Source organism: Elaeis guineensis, chromosome 9 (assembly GCF_000442705.2).
Source record: "Elaeis guineensis isolate ETL-2024a chromosome 9, EG11, whole genome shotgun sequence".
NCBI lineage: Eukaryota > Viridiplantae > Streptophyta > Magnoliopsida > Arecales > Arecaceae > Elaeis > Elaeis guineensis.
In genome coordinates, this window is record NC_026001.2 from 19,099,100 (window position 1) to 19,117,651 (window position 18,552).

The 18,552-nt window shown below is 36.1% G+C and overlaps 1 protein-coding gene across 1 annotated transcript; it reads right to left on the reverse strand.

The window, feature by feature from the left end:
- Positions 1 to 1,613: 1,613 nt before the first annotated feature.
- Positions 1,614 to 7,474, reverse strand: LOC105051363 (glyceraldehyde-3-phosphate dehydrogenase 3, cytosolic). The gene is made up of 12 exons (XM_010931756.4): positions 7,341 to 7,474; positions 7,213 to 7,236; positions 6,955 to 7,055; positions 5,368 to 5,483; positions 5,164 to 5,263; positions 4,660 to 4,806; positions 4,505 to 4,565; positions 4,287 to 4,384; positions 3,169 to 3,311; positions 2,648 to 2,731; positions 2,375 to 2,464; positions 1,614 to 1,860 (listed from the first exon to the last, which is right to left on the reverse strand). The coding sequence occupies exons 1-12, from the start codon at positions 7,342 to 7,344 to the stop codon at positions 1,788 to 1,790; spliced, it is 1,041 nt and encodes a 346-aa protein (XP_010930058.2). The 5' UTR covers positions 7,345 to 7,474; the 3' UTR covers positions 1,614 to 1,787.
- Positions 7,475 to 18,552: the final 11,078 nt, after the last annotated feature.

Sequence of the window (18,552 nt, forward strand, 5' to 3'; positions counted from 1 at the left end):
AGCTACACATATGGCTTCCACTTTTCGATCATATATGCAGCTTTTTTTTTTTTTTTTTGGGTAACAATATATGCAACTCGTTTAGCACTGTAAAGCCAAATATACAGCCCATTTAGCATTCTGCAGTGCATACACTGAGAGGAGGTGGACTAACTAAAGTGTTGGTTAGGTTGGATCTGGGTCTCAAACTAGCTGGGTATTGCTATCATAACAGTTAAAATTATTACTATTAGGTCCTACAACTAAGTAGTAAACACTAATTCTTACTTATGCTCCTATTGTTTAGCAAAAATCGTAATATTATTTATGATTATTTATTTTTATATATTTTGAAAGAAAACTAGTTACATATGCATTTCTGTATGCAACCCGCATATTGCACCAGTGCTATATAGTTCCCTAGCTGCCCACATACTACACTTAATTTTAAAACACTAGCTTTCAGTACAAAATGGATTACGTTACTTGGACACTTCATTCGTTAGGTTTCTGGAAGAGTTGGCACACAACACAGCACGAATGATTGGATATTGCGCTTTGAACTGTCCTACTTAGCAAAAAATGTGAAAAATTGTTACTTTTCTTGTGAGCATAATATTGCAAGAGACTCTTAATTTCAGGTGTCTGATGCTAAGCATTCCTTAATATTTGATGTTAAAATATTAAAACTATTTATCAACATGAAGCATATGAACACAGCAAAAGTAATCTTAAATGCACTAAGAATTTGGTGTGTTTTTTCAATGAGATCAAATTTCTCAAAGCATTCTTTCTCATGTTTCTAAAAACCTGTATATCTTTACAAGAATAGGCTCAAATACTCAAGCTCATGATTGATGTATTTTGTTTGTTACACAACACATACCTACTTCCTCTTTTCAATTTCTTAATTTTGGATAAGCAACAAAACAAAAGTCACATGCACTCAAAACAAAAGTCACATGCACATATGCATACCCAGGGACACTAAAAAACCAGGACACTAAAAAACTAGGAGGTTGCAGTTTTTGATACTTGGAGACATTTGGACAATAGGTATGGGTGCTGAGCATCCAAACATCATCCCGCATGATTTCTCATACTCATCCCCTTCTTTTTTTTTTCCTTCATCCACAACTAAATTTAACTAGCTTTATGCTCTCTTGGTAGAGTATTTAGTGATCAGTACAATAGGGAAGTATTTTAGCAAGGTTGATGAATTAGTTTTCTTCTATACTAGTGCTAAAGTGATAGTATTTAGGCTCGGGGAGGCAGATTAGATATGGTAGGTCAGTAGAGGACTTATACAGGCTTTCTGTGGCCCACCTATGGGCAAGGTGGGTATATTAGTTTCTCCCTGCTAGAGAGTTTGAGGTTAGGAGAATGATCTAATAATATAAGAGATCACCATGGATGTTCTGCAATGCTAACTAGCGTTTGATATTTTGTGATACCTCACCAAAAGGTCAAAACAGAGGTAATTATGAGATGTAATCTTACAATTTTCACACATGAAAAAATGACCAGTATGATCGAAATGAAAAATTCACAAGCAAAGATTACAAATGAAGCAACATCAGCATCCAATTTTCCAAATCAGCAAACTCATGAAAGAAATAGAATTCCAGGTCAAATTGTACCAAAAACGGCTGCAAAACCCTTCAGGATTCAATAAAACTTAACATTGAGTTCACTTCTCGTTTAGACTCACAAACAAAGGTGTAACACCTCCCAGAATCAAAACAAATAAAACAAGGTTCATAGACAATTAAAACATTTATTATCAGGAAACGCAAACCACCTATTAACTAGAATTCCAAAAAAGACATAAAATTTCTACTGGGTGCGTGGATGTGACGGATCAAATCAACCACGCGTGAGCTGCAGAACAGAAAAAACAGAAGCCAAGTTAAAAAAAAAAAGGCTATAATAAAATCTTAATTTCATTGAAACTGATAACCAACAAAGCCAGACATCAATCATACACCATAATCGAATTTCATGATGATCCTGAAGTTGGTATACCTCAAAAATTATGGTGGTTTTATGTGTGTGTATATCTATGTATGTTTGAGTAAATGAAGAGAGAAAGCAATGGTCTAATACAGAGGGAAAGGTAAGGAAGACAGAAGGTGGGGTCGCACAGACCATTGCTCTCCCAATTCCAAGTAATAAGAGATACCGGAATACACATTAAATGAATTCAGGTATCACATGAAAGAATTGTGGAGTATAATGATCCCCCAACTTGTTCTGTTCTCCATCTTATGTTGCCACATCTTTCCACCAAGCTGGAAAATCTAAAAGCTGATGACAAATTCTGGTGCAGCAAACAAGGGTTTCCATCGAGATAAATAAATTAATATGAATGTGTTGCACAGAAGTAAAGATTTACCTGTAGCCCCACTCATTGTCATACCAAGACACAAGCTTCACAAAGTTCCCATTCAAAGCAATCCCAGCCTTGGCATCAAAGATGCTCGATCTGTCATAGTAAACAAATTTAGATGATAAACCAAATATGTAAGTGTGATATTTATCATATAGACACCAAGATCACCACTCATAGTGTGATTCTTTAGTCCAATATTATATAAGACAAGAAAAGAAAAAGCAATACTAGCTAGACCAATGAAGAAGTAATTCATCACAATTTACAATACCATACCTGCTATCACCAAGGAAGTCAGTGGAAACCAAGTCCTCATCAACATAACCCAAGATTCCTTTCATCTTCCCCTCAGACTCTTCCCTGTAATGATTGGATAGAAGAAAACCATCATGACATAAATATAAAGTGATGATAGCGAACATCATAATAATTGATTTAGCATGCATCCAATAAAGCAAAAACATCTAGAGATTAACTTGAACATGCATATCAAAAAAACCCAACACCTTTCAAAAAGCTCGCTGTTCATAAGTGGGAGTGAAAATAGGTGTGAAAAAACAAACAAAATCAACATCTAACAGACTCCTTTGCAATATAGACTTGCACCATGCTCAATGAAAAGGAACAAATTTGAGAAGGAACTGCGCAGCTCAAACATAGCTTCCATTCTGTCTTGCGAAAACTTTTTTGTGAAATAGTAGGGTTAGAGCCCAAGATATGAAAAAAGTTTTGTACTGGCAGATGTTACAAGGTCTATCTTTTACATAAAAAAGAAAATCTAATTTCTAATCACTTACTTGATTGCATCCTTGATCTGGTCATATGTAGCTGACTTCTCAAGCCTAACAGTGAGATCCACAACTGAGACATCCACAGTTGGAACTCTGAAAGCCATCCCAGTCAATTTCCCATTCAAAGCAGGGAGCACCTTTCCAACAGCCTATACAATTACAGAATAAAAAGAGTACCCTTCAGAGTTGGATTCAAACTGCAGTATGAAACAACTTACTGAGTCAACAAAAAAGGTGCTTTAAGTCAATTATGTTTCACAGGAGCAAACAAAATGATATATCAGCAAGTATGAAATTTTTTGAAATGTTCAAGATTATCACCCACGTGAAAATATTTTAATCCCATATTAGAAAGCAAGTTCATTTTTGGTGGTTGATAAAGTACATGCTCTACTACTACAATATTAGGCAAGCGAAAACATATATTAATATCCCCTTCATCAGGACCATATAATAAGATTATGCCATGAGAAGTCATTAGATTTATCTGACTACCCTGCTTGTACATGATAGTAACATAAGAGGGAAATTTGGTTTTTCTGAATGGCCTGTACAATAAGGGGTTCCCTTGATCAAAAACACAGCTCACAAGACTAATCCATATAGATAGAGGCATATTACACATGCATGAAGAGGAAAGAATAAAACACAAAAAAGAGGATCTCTAATACTGCAGTGCAAAAGCTCACAAGAGCCATTTCATGGAAGCACGCGATCACTTATGGTGTTTGTTGAACAACTATATGCATCATCAATAGTATTTATTTGCTCCAGCTGGAGCAAAGGTAATGCTAGCTTTAGGTGAAATATATCTACAATAACTTCATAACATTCACATTATATTAAAAAGAGTGATATAGCTATTGCCTATCAGCAAAAGGGGGCAAGAAAAAGGAAAAAACTAAAAAAAGACATCCAACTAATTTGACTTTCTAAACCATGCCAGCCCAGCAGGACTTCAGGCTGGTTCTAGAGGAAGATATCACAAAGACAAGTTCGGTTCTGTGTTTCCATCGTAATTACAATTTCAACCAAAAGTAAGTGATTTAATGCAATAATATTTCAATGTCGACAGAAGAAAGGAAACAAGTAACTGGTCACACAAGGGAAATTGTATATGATACCTTGGCAGCTCCAGTGCTGCTAGGAATAATGTTAAAGCTAGCAGCTCGTCCACCTCTCCAATCCTTGCTAGATGGTCCATCAACAGTCTTCTGAGTGGCTGAAAGAAAAGCATGATAAAAGCTTGAATCAAAGAATGGCTTAAGAAAATATTTAAAATTATAACAAATAAGCATAAGAGGTTAAAAAAAAAAAATCCAATAAAGCACTCAAGGTTTACCAGTAATTGAATGCACTGTGGTCATCAAACCCTCAACAATGCCAAACTTATCATGGATAACCTGCAATGATTCACAAAATCCCAACGTAAACCCTATTTCTGATGGGTTAAGGTTTTCAGCTAACAAATGACCGCATAAGGAAGATATAAATTACTTTAGCTAGAGGGGCCAGGCAGTTAGTAGTGCAGCTAGCATTGGAGACGACATTAATATCTGACTTGTACTCTTTCTCGTTCACTCCCACCACAAACATAGGGGCATCTTTGCTGGGAGCAGATATGATGACCTTCTTGGCACCGCCCTGTAATCACATAACAGCATAACAAAAAATCAGTTAAAGATCCCTGTTCATATTCACTATCTGTTCCTAAGGATACATCAGATACTACTCCTTCACTATCCATAGCAATACAGCCTAAGAGGAAAAGAATTTGATGGTATTATCAATTGTTCTCTTCAGCTTCATATCAGAGTAGCATTTATATTGATTTCTAACAGAATTAGTTCTCAAGCATGAGACCAAAGTTTATTTTTCAATTTTTATGTTCTTTTGTTTTATTTGTTTTCACAGCATCCTCATTGTGTTAGAAACCAGTCTTTCCTAACTTATCCTAAAGAATTAAAATAATAAGAGAAATTAAAGCAAACAGGAAGTAACCTTCAGATGAGCAGCAGCCTTGTCCTTGTCAGTGAACACACCAGTGGACTCCACAACATACTCAGCACCAGTTTCACCCCATGGGATCTCCTCAGGGTTCCTTGAGATATTAACCTCATATTAGTTTTTCGCAAGGGACACAACTTATTCAAAACAAAAAAAAGATCAATCAAGTTGGTAACAAGCACAAATACAACATCCTACCTGTAACCAAATACAGCGACTTCCTTCTCACCAAAGAGAAGGGTCTTGGAGTCCTTGACTTTGACATCATGATGCTTCCACTGACCGTGAACGGTATCATACTTGAACATGTATGTCTGCAAACCATTATTAAAACAACAGCACATAAGCATTAATCAATCAAAGTTCATAAGATAACGCGGTTAGTTTGATTTGACCACCAGCATGAGAATCAATGCAACCATGCAAAGTTAAATATTTCAATAAAAATGAAAGATTCTAATAATGCACCTTTTTGGAAAACATTATCAACCTCAAGACAAACAACAACCACTATTTCTCTTGGACATCCTTTTACTTCTTAAATTAAAAACAATAGGTTGTTCTGGTGGTCATTTTATCCATTATATCAACAATTATATAAGAAAACAGAAGAAAAAAATAAAATAACCATATATTTTCCGATTTAGGTGCTCATACAATAAAATTGGCATTATTAAAGTGATATGGCGATTTTTTAAAAAAAAACATTTTTGGTAAATGCCAAAAAAAGCAAAAAGTAACAACAGAAGGAAAAACAATATTTATTTAAAAAGCAAAAAAAATTATTTTAAAAATTATTTATTTATTTATTTTTAAAAAAGAATTTTAATCAGACAAAAAGTGGAGCGTTCAGACAACAACCAATATTTATGCTATATGACAGACGTCATAACAGTACTCCAGCAAAATAACAGCCATTATTTAAAATATAAATTTCGAAGAAGTTTGACATTATGCTTGGGAACCCAACCATGGTAACAAAAGCGGGGAAAAATGCTCTAAAGCCAAATGGCACAACATGGTTGGTGAGATTTAAGGGATCTGTGCAGTACAACATAGGGATGTCGGGACTGGATTAGGTCTTTTGTGCAAAAGATCATCACGGTCATTCACCAGACCACCCGATAGTGCTTTAAGATGAGATCACATCTAACCATGAATGATCATATACAATCATATGGGATCACACATCTCAAAGCAACTCCCCCATTAAAATCCATATGGTTGGTAAGAGGATTGGTCCCCAAAGTATGATGTTAAAGCAACCATGGGGCCCACTAAATTGGCTGATCCATATGAAAAGAAAAAAAAAAAATGATCGCACGACAATTACAGGGCATCAACAGAATATTCTGAACATCAACAAATTATTATCAAAGAGAAAAGAAAATACTTGACACGACACAAAAACAAAGAGCGGGGTAAAAACATGATGATCCAAAACCAATAAAGTATCAAAGATGCATAACCATCCGGAGTTATTAGCCACGCAATCTTGGCATGTAACGAAATCAAGGGAAGATGGACCATTGGAAATAAAAATAAAACCAGTTATTTTTGTGCAACTCCGATCGGATCACGGATTCAGGATAGCTAATCAATGAACCATCACCCAGATCTAAGGATATCATTCTGATGAAATCTCAGTCAACCTTCATCTTCTGGGCGATGAGCACGAAACCGATCAGAGGATCCAGATTTTTCATGAACGAAACAAGAAGATCATTTTTAAAAGATCTGGAACGTCGGATCCGTTGATCATGATTCATGAGTTTATATGTATACCATGTAGTCGGTGGTGATGAAGGGATCGTTGACGGCGACGAGCTCGACGTCATTGCCCTGGAGAGCCACTCTGGCCACCAAGCGTCCGATCCTTCCGAATCCTATCAACATCGAAACCAAATCAAACGTCACAAGGCATATATGCATATAGATCAAACCTAAGATCGATCCAGACCCCAAACTATTGATCTAAGTCGCTTAAAATGATATGATATTCAAAAACAACAACGAGGAAAAAAAGGTAACAAGAATGCTTACCATTGATTCCGATCTTGATCTTGGCTGAAAAAAAAAAAAATATCCAAAACCAAGAAGAAAAGAATGAGATCAGAATGCGATAAGAGAAGAAAACCGAAACATAGACAGAGAGATAAAGCATTATTCACCCATGGCTATCTCGGAGACGAAAAGAAAGAGATGGAAGCGAGCGAGAAGAGAAGCGAGGGGGAGAGATAGTGTGCGACAAATGGTCGGGTTTCAGATGATATAAATATTCGATGGAGATGCGGAGAGGCGTGGAGAGCTAGGGTTTCTTCTCTTCTCAAACGGGTTTGGGTCCACTGTACCGGAGGAATATTCACTCCACAAATGCTTCACCACGTGGCTGTGTATTATTGGGTCTCATCCCTCGCCTTTCGGGCGACCGTTGGAAGCGTTCTCGTAGCGCGCTACGGCGACGGGGCGAGTCGCCAGGGGGCTTATCACGTGACCTCTGGTCTTCGGTCACGTGAGATGGCCTTCCGGAATGGTCCACCTGCCGTTCGTTTTGGACTCCAATTGAAAGAAACAAAGAGAGAAAAAAATTGGTCTTCGGCGGCCCCAGGTTTTGCTTGGTAGCTTTGGAGGAGAGCTTCTCTTTTTGGGACGGTACATGGGGAAGAGGAAATTGAATTTCTTTTGATGTTGTGATTCTAAAATGGCCTTGAGATTGTTAGATGAAGAATGATTTACTTGCACTGCACGCTAGGCATATTTTATGGTTGCTAGGAGAATTCAAATTGTACCAAAAAAAAAAAAAAAGGAGAATTCAAATTGTCTTACAGACGTTATAGTTGGAATTACATGCACATATGCTTCTTGTTGTGGTAGACCAGTCTTTTTTTTTTTTTTTTCTTGTTCCTCTTTTGTATAAGAGGCCAAAATCCCATCCACCACTTGATAAACATGATAAGAATGGAGAGCTTTTTATTTGGTTAGTGTTTGTTCGATTAGTAGAGAATGGTTTAAACTTGTATCATTTGATTTGTATTTTCTTATCAAGGAACTAGCTTGAACATTCACACTTAGGGGTCTCACTTAGTACATAGCTTGTGCCTACCAAGCTTGTAGGACTGTGCCTGACCATGATTTTAAATCATACATCGATCGTAATATAATTTGCACTCATCAAAGCCGAAGCTGTTTATCTAGGTGTTTAAAGTTTATTCAACCTTTTGATGGATTTTTCTCAGTTTTCTCATAAAAGAAGATTATAGGAGTTTGGATTGATATAGTTTTTTTCCTAGTTTTTTCTTACAAAAGAAAATGAAAACATTTCGTCATGCCCAATCATGGTGTTACAAGGTATTTCCTCATCCAGCACCTTCCCCTCTCCCATAGAAGCACACACACGTCTGCTTTCATCTACTCTACCAACATCATTGCATCTTTAGTCATCTACCATTGTACCTTAAATATAGATACAAAAAATTTAAAAAATATAAAAATAAATTATTTTATTTTTTACTCAATTTGTTTATTCATCTTTTTATATATTATTATGTGTATATTTGTTGGGTATGAAACAAAGTACATCAACAGTACCTCAATTATGTTGGAGGTTGATAATTGTTGGGATAAATCAATTGATCCTCGACTCAGGTCAATCAACTACCGATTTCAACTCAATAATAGTCGATCGATCAGACATACAATCATAATCGATTCTATATCAACTGATTATGCGGTTCTGACTCTTCATCGACTAACTGAACGAACTGCATCAACTTTTTGCCGGTTGACCGACTAATGATTCGACTACTACCGATCGACAGCAGATAACTTAGACCATCGGCATAACAGAACTACTAGCCGATGGTCGCTCATGGATTCTACCGATATATGGTTGGCCAGTAAATTTAGATATACCATTACCGTTACAAACAGTTACTGGCCGCATATCACGGTGCTATCAGTGGAATTAACGATCCACTACGTGATTATGGTCCGATGATTTAGCACCATAAAATATGGGACCACATCCGACGGTTACGAAAACCTCGTATATACAAGAAAAATATATACAAGGAGTGTATTGAATGTGTGAACTGAAAGGGCTCGGACAAGTTCATGCAAGTCTGGCACCCTTGCAGGCTAGGGCAGGCCTCATGGGACCGGAGTCCCTCTTAGTTAGCCAGGCCCAAATGGATCTCTCTGAATCTGATAATAACTGGGCCCGTGTCATTTTTGTCCTCTGGAACTTGGAAGAAATCAGCCCTTGTGCAGTGCTACAAAATAAACTGATGTCATCCTCTCCCATTGCTGGCATTTCGATTAGGAAAATGCCATACTAACATCAACCCTCAAAAACTAGTGGGGGGAAACCTTAAAAAGAATTAGGTCTAGCATGTGGTGAATCCAACGTTAGAGGTGAAGGGCCATGAGCTTGGGTGGTGCGCCCTTCTATATCGAGGAGGCAGGCATGATCCTGTTTTCTCAAGGTTTTTTTGTGAGGGTTGGTGTTAATCTATCATTACATAGGGTACTTGTTTGATTCAGAAATAGAAGTTACTGAACAGTTTCACTCAATATTAGTGAGCATTAAGGCAGACTTTCAGATTTATTAAATTTGTTTTTAGTTTCTTGTACTCATTCTGTTTAATATAACACCCAATTTCCATCAACTACTTGTTCTTGTGACACAAATAGTCTTCTCAATTATTTCAACATGGTTGCACCAAAAAAAACATCAACATGGTTTAGATACGGCAGCATATCACCGTCTCCTTCTCTGGACCTCCTTTGGTGTTGAGACATGGTTTAGAAAGTCGGGTGTTGAGACTTATAGAAGCTGTAGTCGAATCGGACCTCCTTTGGTGGCTTGGTTTTGATGGTCCATCGACTATCACCGACCCATAATCGGGATGACCGATAATAAGTTGAAAAACTGATATTAAATCGAAGGGAGCAGATTCGATTGTCCCAACAGTTGCCTCCCACTCCCAAGTCCAAGGTGACTGGCCGCGCCCACCTCACCTTTGTCCATCCAAAAAAAAAGAAAAAACGCCCCTTCCTCGAGGAAGCGGGTACTTTTGATAATAAAAAATAAAAAAATAATTAAAAAAATCTCTTTTTTTCTCCTCTACCTATTTATCTGTTGATTCCTGGGGTTGACACACTATGTTATATCACATGGTTCCGTCAACCAATCGGGGCAGTTAACTCCCTACCCTGGTTCCATAACCAGAGAACAAGCAATCAGTGAGATGGAGATGATGCTTTAGGGACCAAAGAAAGAACATATTTTAAGGGATAAGAAAACCCACAGGCATCTATCAGTTGACGAGTACCGTTCCCATTTGAGTGTTTATGGCAGATGTTCCCCTTGAGATTCATAACCAATGAGCACCAGAGCCTTTAGTAGTTCACTGTTTACTAGCCTCATTAATAATATCCCCGCAAAAATACAACTGTGTGATATAAGCTAGTGAATTTTCGTATTAGTATGAGATCAACAAGGAGAACATCCTTCCTGAGCTCAACTAAAAGGTTTTGCTGACTTTCTATGGATTTTAGAGTGCATGTCCCCAAATACATCTCACATAGATTGCTTATATTGTTTGGATCCTCTCTGGCTATTGGAGGAGTTTGTTTATCACCTGCTGTCAGTGTACTGTGGAAACTCAATCTTGCTATTTCTAGTTAAAGGGTGAAGAACTGGACTGGTTTTTAGAGTGCATGCTTTGTCTAAATGTACATAACAAATATTGCTCGTCATTACCGATCAGCAGGTCTCTTGATATTTAATCATTATGGGAAAGTAAATTAGTTGTTGCTGCTGAGCACCGGAGGTGCGTGTTGAGAGATTGGTCGGGTAAGACTACAATCTAGTGTTGAAAATCTGAACTTCTCTTTGTCTGCTACTGCTTAGCAGCAGGTGGAAGGCCCAATGCCGTTATAACTCCATGGTTGAATTATGGCTTTTTTTTTTTTTGGATATAAGCAGATGGTCATATCATTCTAGTATAAGTATGATCTGAATAATTAGAATATAAAATATCCTGTAGGGCACACGGGCAATCGTCACTTTGACGTCAGGTTCAATTTTCAGTGTACTCAGCAACAAAAGATGTAACCTAAATCGCGATGTTGTTTGCTTTTCAAAAAATATGCTGAACAGACATCATGATGGAATGATGAAGGGATCTTCAGATGTGCGGAGGAATGTATAAACTTTCAGATACTTTGCCATGTTTCAGATCTAGCCGATGACTTTGGTAGAGTCATCCTCAACGAAGATTCTCTTCACCCGTATAGCTCTTGCCTTGTGCAAAAGATGTCTGTCCAAATGGCGGAGCTCCCAAAGATGAACGTTTCAAAAAGATATGAGCCTTCTGCAGCCAACAGCTTGGCATCTGGATCTCAGATGATATCTATCTTGTACTATTTTGTATCTTAATCATTTTGCTCCTAAATATAAACAAGAACAGTACATATGTCGACTAATAAAAGTTGGTAGTGCATTGGAATCCAGCATCATTGTGTAAAATCTCACTTGTTGAACTCAAGAACAGATCACGTGGAATCCAAATTCCACCTTAATTAATAATTGGCTTTGCTTCCTGATTGAACTTTGAAGATTTGTTATCCACTTACTTATTTTAGCTAGCAAGAAAAGGACAACAATTTCCATCTATTTTAGCTAGCAAGAAAAGGACAACCAAGATTTGTTATCCACTTGGTCTACTTACTCAAAAGGGCGTCAAAGATTTGTTATCCAGCTGATCTACTTACTTATTTTAGTTGGCAAGAAAAGGAAAAGATTTGCTATGAATCTTTCTTAATTTGTACAGCTTAGCTAGCATTCTAGATCATTCTTTTGAATTCTAGATAGTCCTTTTCATTTGTATAAAAAAAGTGAACCTCCTCATTAGTTTTTCAATCAAGAAATATGAAGATAATTTTTTCTTCATTTTAGCTTTCTCTGTTTGCCTTGTTTGCATGGTATCAGATCTACGATCATTGTGGCCTAGAATATTCTAAGTTTTGTGATGATTAAAACTCATGGAAGAAGAAGCTCAGTCCGGTGTTCAGATCGACAGAGTTCCTACCGGCGATCCTTACAACCTTCCGAATTCTGATCATCCGGGCATGCTCCTGCGTGAAGTTCTCTCTACTTCAGATTCGATGGATCATCCGGAGCAATGATGGTTAAAGGATTGAAGGCTGAAGGTAAAAAGAGCTAATATTCAAAAAAGTCAGAATTCTAGTAGCAACAAAAAGTGTGACTTTGCTAGAAAGGAGGATCGATTTTGTACCCATTGTAAGGTACAAGGTCATATGCGTGACACATGTTTTAAACTATACGGCTACCCAGATTGGTACAAGGAGCTGAAGCAAAAACGTGCTAATCAACAGAATCAGACATACACAGCACGAGTTTATGAAACCCCTATGGATGATGATCCACTCAATCCTCCATCTCAGCCAAGTGATCGGAGTGCTAATCTGTCCACCGTAATTCAGCAAGAAATAGCAAAGTATATGAAAGAGAAGGTGACCATAGAGCCAAACACTGCAATTATTCGAACTTTGCAGGTAATGAACCTCATTGGTGTCTTCTTAGCAAAGGTAATGAGAATATTGGTACCTGGATAGTTGATACAGGTGCAACTAGCCACATATGCTCAAATATACAAATATTTTCTCAACTACATAAACCACCTAACCCCTCACCCATATACTTACCCGATGGGACTAAACAAAATGTCACATGTATAGGCACTATTTCTTTACATCCGAAAATAACTCTCACAGATGTGTTGTATGTGCCCTCTTTCAAGTATAATCTTCTTTCAGTCAGTAAACTTCTACAATCTACTAATACTATGGTTTATTTTTTTCCTTCTCATTGTACTTTGCAGGACCATTGGACTAAGGAGATAATTGCTATTGGAAAAGAACATGCTGGTTTATACAAGCTTGATTCTTCATCATTCACACACACTCCTTCACAGTTTGTTTTTCATAAAAGTTGCAATAATGTTCAGTCTGTCACAAACTCTTGTGCTCTATGGCATGAACGTTTAGGTTATGTATCCAAGTCTACATTATTCAAAATCCCAAATATCAATATTTCTATTAAAGATTCTCTACCTTGTGAAGTTTGTCCTTTATCAAAACAGCAGCGATTACCTTTTCCAATCAGTACAATTTCTAGTAAAACTGTGTTTGAATTGATACATGTAGACTTATGGGGACCATATCATATTCATACAATCACTGGAGCAAGATTTATTCTGACCATTGTAGATGACTTTAGTAGAACAACTTGGGCTTACCTAATGAGAGATAAAACCGAAACCCTATCTCACCTCACTATGTTTTTGAATTTAACAGAAACACAATTCCAGAAACAAGTGCAATTCATTCGCACGGATAATGGCTCGGAATTCATCAATGCCTCTTGCCAATCTATGTTCCAAGATCGAGGGATCCTTCACCAAAAATCTTGTCCTCACACGCCTCAACAAAACGGAGTGGTTGAGAGAAAGCACAAGCATATGTTACAGGTAGCTCGAGCACTCTTATTTCATTCCCATCTACCTAAACAATTTTGGGGTGAAGCCATACTTACAGTTGTCTACTTAATAAATAGATTATCTTCCTCGGTTTTAAATTGGAAAACACCCTTCAAAGTTTTATATCACAAATTATCAGATTATAAACACCTTAGAGTCTTTGGTTGTTTATGTTTTGCCACCAACACCAAGCCACACAAAACAAAATTTGAATCACGAGCTACAAAATGTCTATTTCTTGGATATGCATCTGGGTACAAAGCATATAAGGTCTATGATATCAAATCACACATAGTATTTATGTCAAGAGATGTAGTCTTCCACGAGTCCATTTTTCCTTATAAACATGAGCCTTCCATTTCATCATCTAGTCAATATCCTTCATCTACAATTCCTGTACCCATCATACCTGTGACTACACAAAATGATTTTTCCACCCCTATTTTCAATGTTCCAGTTGAGTGTCCACCACCATCACCTCATCAAGAGTCATGTCCTACACCACCTATTGTACCTCTTATTGCACCTTTTCGTAGAAGTACAAGGACGGTCTTAAAACCAGCTTGGCTACAAGATTTTGTAGCACAAACTACACATGACAATTCTTTACCAATAGTTTTACCTCCTAATCAAGATGGTTCTGCAGGTACATCTTTTTCCCATAATCATTTCATTTCTGCTCCTACCTTTAATCATGATTATCTTACTTTTATTGCTAATGTATCAAGTGTCAAGGAACCATCTTCTTATCATCAAGCTAAAAATGATGTCCAGTGGGTTCAAGCCATGAATCAAGAATTGGATGCCCTCGAGCGCAATAATACATGACAGTTGACTGAACTTCCAGCAGGAAAAAGACCCATAGCTTCGAAATGGGTATATCGTATAAAGTACAAGCGGATGGCACAGTAGATAGATTCAAGGTCCGGCTGGTAGCTAAGGGCTATAACCAGATTGAAGGAATTGATTATATAGACAGTTTTTCGTCGGTTGCTAAAATAGTTACGGTGCGCATTTTTCTTGCCATTGCTTCAGCCAAACAATGGCCTATTCATCAATTGATATCAACAATGCATACCTTCATGGTTTCATTGACGAAGATCTTGATATGATACCGCCGGAGGGTTAACAAAAGCATGCAATGGCCAGGTGTGTAAGCTTATTAAATCTCTTTATGGGTTGAAACAGGCAGGGCGTCAATGGAACAAACAGTTTACAAGCAAACTCAAGGAGTTCGATTTCACTCAATCATCTTCTGATCATTGTCTATTCATCAAATCCTCTGGAGATGATTTTCAAGCTCTTCTTGTTTATGTTGACGATGTCCTTATCACCGGTACAAATGAGCATTCCATTTTTTTCACTAAGAAGTTTCTTGATGCTGAGTTCACCATTAAAGATATGGGATATGTTAAATACTTTTTAGGTATTGAGCTTGCTCGATCATCAGAAGGTTTGTTTATCAGCCAACGCAAGTATAATTTGACATGCTACAAGACGTTGGGCTTTCTAATGCTAAACATGCCCCTTTTCCCATGGCAAAAGCTCTTCGTTTATCACCAAATATGGAAAATTTAATGCCAGATCCAGAAAAGTACCGAAAAGTTGTTGGAAAATTATTATACTTAAGTCTGACTAGACCAGACATTACATACTCTGTTCAGCAACTCAGTCAATTTCTTCAATCACCAAGGATTCCTCACTGGCAAGCTGTTGTACAAGTTCTCAAATACTTACGAGGATGTCCTTCCAAGGGAGTATTTTTTCCAGCAGCATCATCCTTCAAGCTTCAAGCTTATTGCAATGCTGACTGGACAGCATGTCCAACAAGCCATAGATCAATCATGGGATTTTGTATCTTTTTGGGCTCTGCTCTTATCTCATGAAAATCAAAGAAACAAACGACCGTGAGTCATTTTTCAGTTGAGGCCGAATATAGAAGCATGGCTAGCACAGCTTGTGAGCTCAAGTGGATTTCATTTCTTCTTCAAGATTTTCAGATTTTCCTCCATACTCCCATTCCATTGCATTGCGACAATCAAGCTACCATTCACATCAGTAACAACCCAACGTTCCATGAACGTACAAAACATATCGAAATAGATTGTCATGTTGCTCGGGATCATATAAACAGCGGGTTTCTTCAAACTATTCACACTCCATCTCGTCTTCAATTGGCAGATGTATTCACTAAATCTTTGTCTGCTGCCGCTTTTACATTCATATTGTCCAAGCTTGGTCTGGTTGATCTTCACCAGCCTCTAGCTTGAGAGGGGATGAAGATTTATTATCCACTTACTTATTTTAGCTAGCAAGAAAAGGACAACAATATCCATCTATTTTAGCTAGCAAGAAAAGGGCAACCAAGATTTGTTATCCACTTGGTCTACTTACTCAAAAGGGCGTCAAAGATTTGTTATCCAGCTGATCTACTTACTTATTTTAGCTGGCAAGAAAAGGAAAAGATTTGCTATGAATCTTTTCTTAATCTGTACAGCTTAGCTAGCATTCTAGATCATTCTTTTGAATTCTAGATAGTCCTTTTTATTTGTATAAAAAAAGTGAACCTCCTCATTAGTTTTTCAATCAAGAAATATGAAGATAATTTTTTCTTCATTTTAGCTTTCTCTGTTTGCCTTGTTTGCAAACTTTCCTATAGCCATATATGTAGACTTCAACATACAGATCATAGGCATCTCAGGCAAGAAAGGTGCATCGCAGATGGTGGAGAATAAATGTGATCAAATCTTTGCATGCAGCAAGGCAAAACATTTTTTCCACAAGACCCTTCATTTTTCCTTATTGTATATCTGATTTTTGGCTTATCACTATGTTCTATTGTATGCCTTTGTTCTACTACGGTCTGTATTTGAGGTCCTGCTTCTCTTTTCTATTTTTACGGCTGATTTTGTTTCAAGGGCAGGGGGCTGCTTCTGTTACAGCATTGTTGTACCACATACGGTTGCTCTTATGATATTCCTCTCTTGTCACCAGAAGAAGAAAAACAAACACACACATAACGCAAAACATTTACATTGGCCGTACAACGACGCCTGAAAGCTTTCTTGTTACGATATTTTGAGAATAGAGATGATTTGCGCCAGTGGCCAGACGTTCAGGATCACCAATTTTAGTAGTGACTCCCATGGCCGTGGCAGCCCACACTGGGGTTCCGAACGCCAGTGGCTTGGGTAATTGTACCAGGATTGCCAGAAACTGACTCCACCGCAAAACCGAGAAAATGTGAGTTTGTCTCCCCTTGAATTCCCCGCACTTGGTAGGTGATACAAGACACAGGATGTTGATACAATGTAACAAGAAGGGCCCTCGCCTCAGAGATCCGACGACACGGCAGTGGAATCGCGAGAGCATCCACCGCATCTATCATGTCCAGCTCCGCTGGTGGCCCGCCGGGAGATTGTCTTGGCCCTCAAGAGATACTACAACGAAAACAGTATACAGTGATGATAGTTTAGTAACATTTAAAAAAAAATATTACTATAAATATTTTCTAGTAATAATTTAAAAAAATATCATTAAAAATATATAATATTATTATACTTTATCAAAAATGTCACTAAAAAATATTATATAGTAATAATATTTTTTTAATTACTACAAAAAATTATATTCTATTATAATGATTTTAAAAATTATCATAAAAAATGTATAATATTAGGATGATTGTCTACAAATATTAGTAAAATTTATAATATAATGATGGTATAATATAAGAATAATATTTGCTAATTAAATAGAACATAATTGATAATATTTATAATTTTATTCTAGAATATCGATTATTTATTGATGAAATAAATTTTATCACTTATACTAATAGTTTTTATGGTTAATTATTTATATATTGATTATTTTTATGATAAATTAGTACCATTGATAATTAATTTAATTTTTTATGATGATAATATTTGATTACTAAATATGTCTTTAAACTTTCTAGAAAATGATATTGTATATATTCAATAAATTTAAAAAAAAATAATATGGTCTCAACTATATGAGTTAAGATAATTTAATAATCTAATAAAAGTAGTTCTTGACATAAAATCTACTATCAATATTGAATTCATAATATCACAAGCAAGTAATGAACTATGATATAATTATTAAAAAATCTGTATGAAAATATATTTAAGAATTTGGATATGATTTAATTTATAAAATTTAAGGATTACTTATATAAAATTATACTATAAAGTTTTAAAATATTATATACTAAATGCTATTACTTTTTGGCTTGTAATATAAATAAGAAGAATCATAAATTATCTACTTTTAAAAATTTTAGAAAAAATATTTATGATTACATAAATATGTTAAAATTATTTATATTTTAAAAATATTTTAAATAATTAGATTTTTAAAATATTATAAAGAATAAAATGAAGTAATATATCTTTTTATTTTCTTTCAAAAAGAAGACTGATTTTTTTGTAAAAATAATTAATTATTAAAATTAAAATATCATAATATATTTGATCAAATAAAAAGATACCATGTATGAACAACACTTTAACAAGAAAGAAATAATATTTGATAATAAAAATAGTTAATATTAATTTTTTATTATAAATATAATATTATTTTTAAAAATATTTGATTTGATTGCATCTATAGCGATGGTTATAATCCCATAATGGAGACGACTTAAAATTGTTAGCACACTTGCTTATGCCAATTCTCATTAAAACCATAGAGAATAGCTTTTAATGATGTCACCTATTGCTGCGGTTTACTAATCGTTGATATAGAGTTTATTAATAATTTTTTATATTTTTTGCCATGATTTTAACCACTA

What these genes read in the sequence shown, in the direction of transcription:
- LOC105051363 (XM_010931756.4), bottom strand. An exon ending in CAGATCAAGGATGCAATCAA is followed by an intron (nt 2,732 to 3,168) that starts GTAAGTGATTAG and finishes CAATCATTACAG; the next exon opens with GGAAGAGTCTGAGGGGAAGA. An exon ending in GACTTCCTTGGTGATAGCAG is followed by an intron (nt 2,465 to 2,647) that starts GTATGGTATTGT and finishes TTACTATGACAG; the next exon opens with ATCGAGCATCTTTGATGCCA.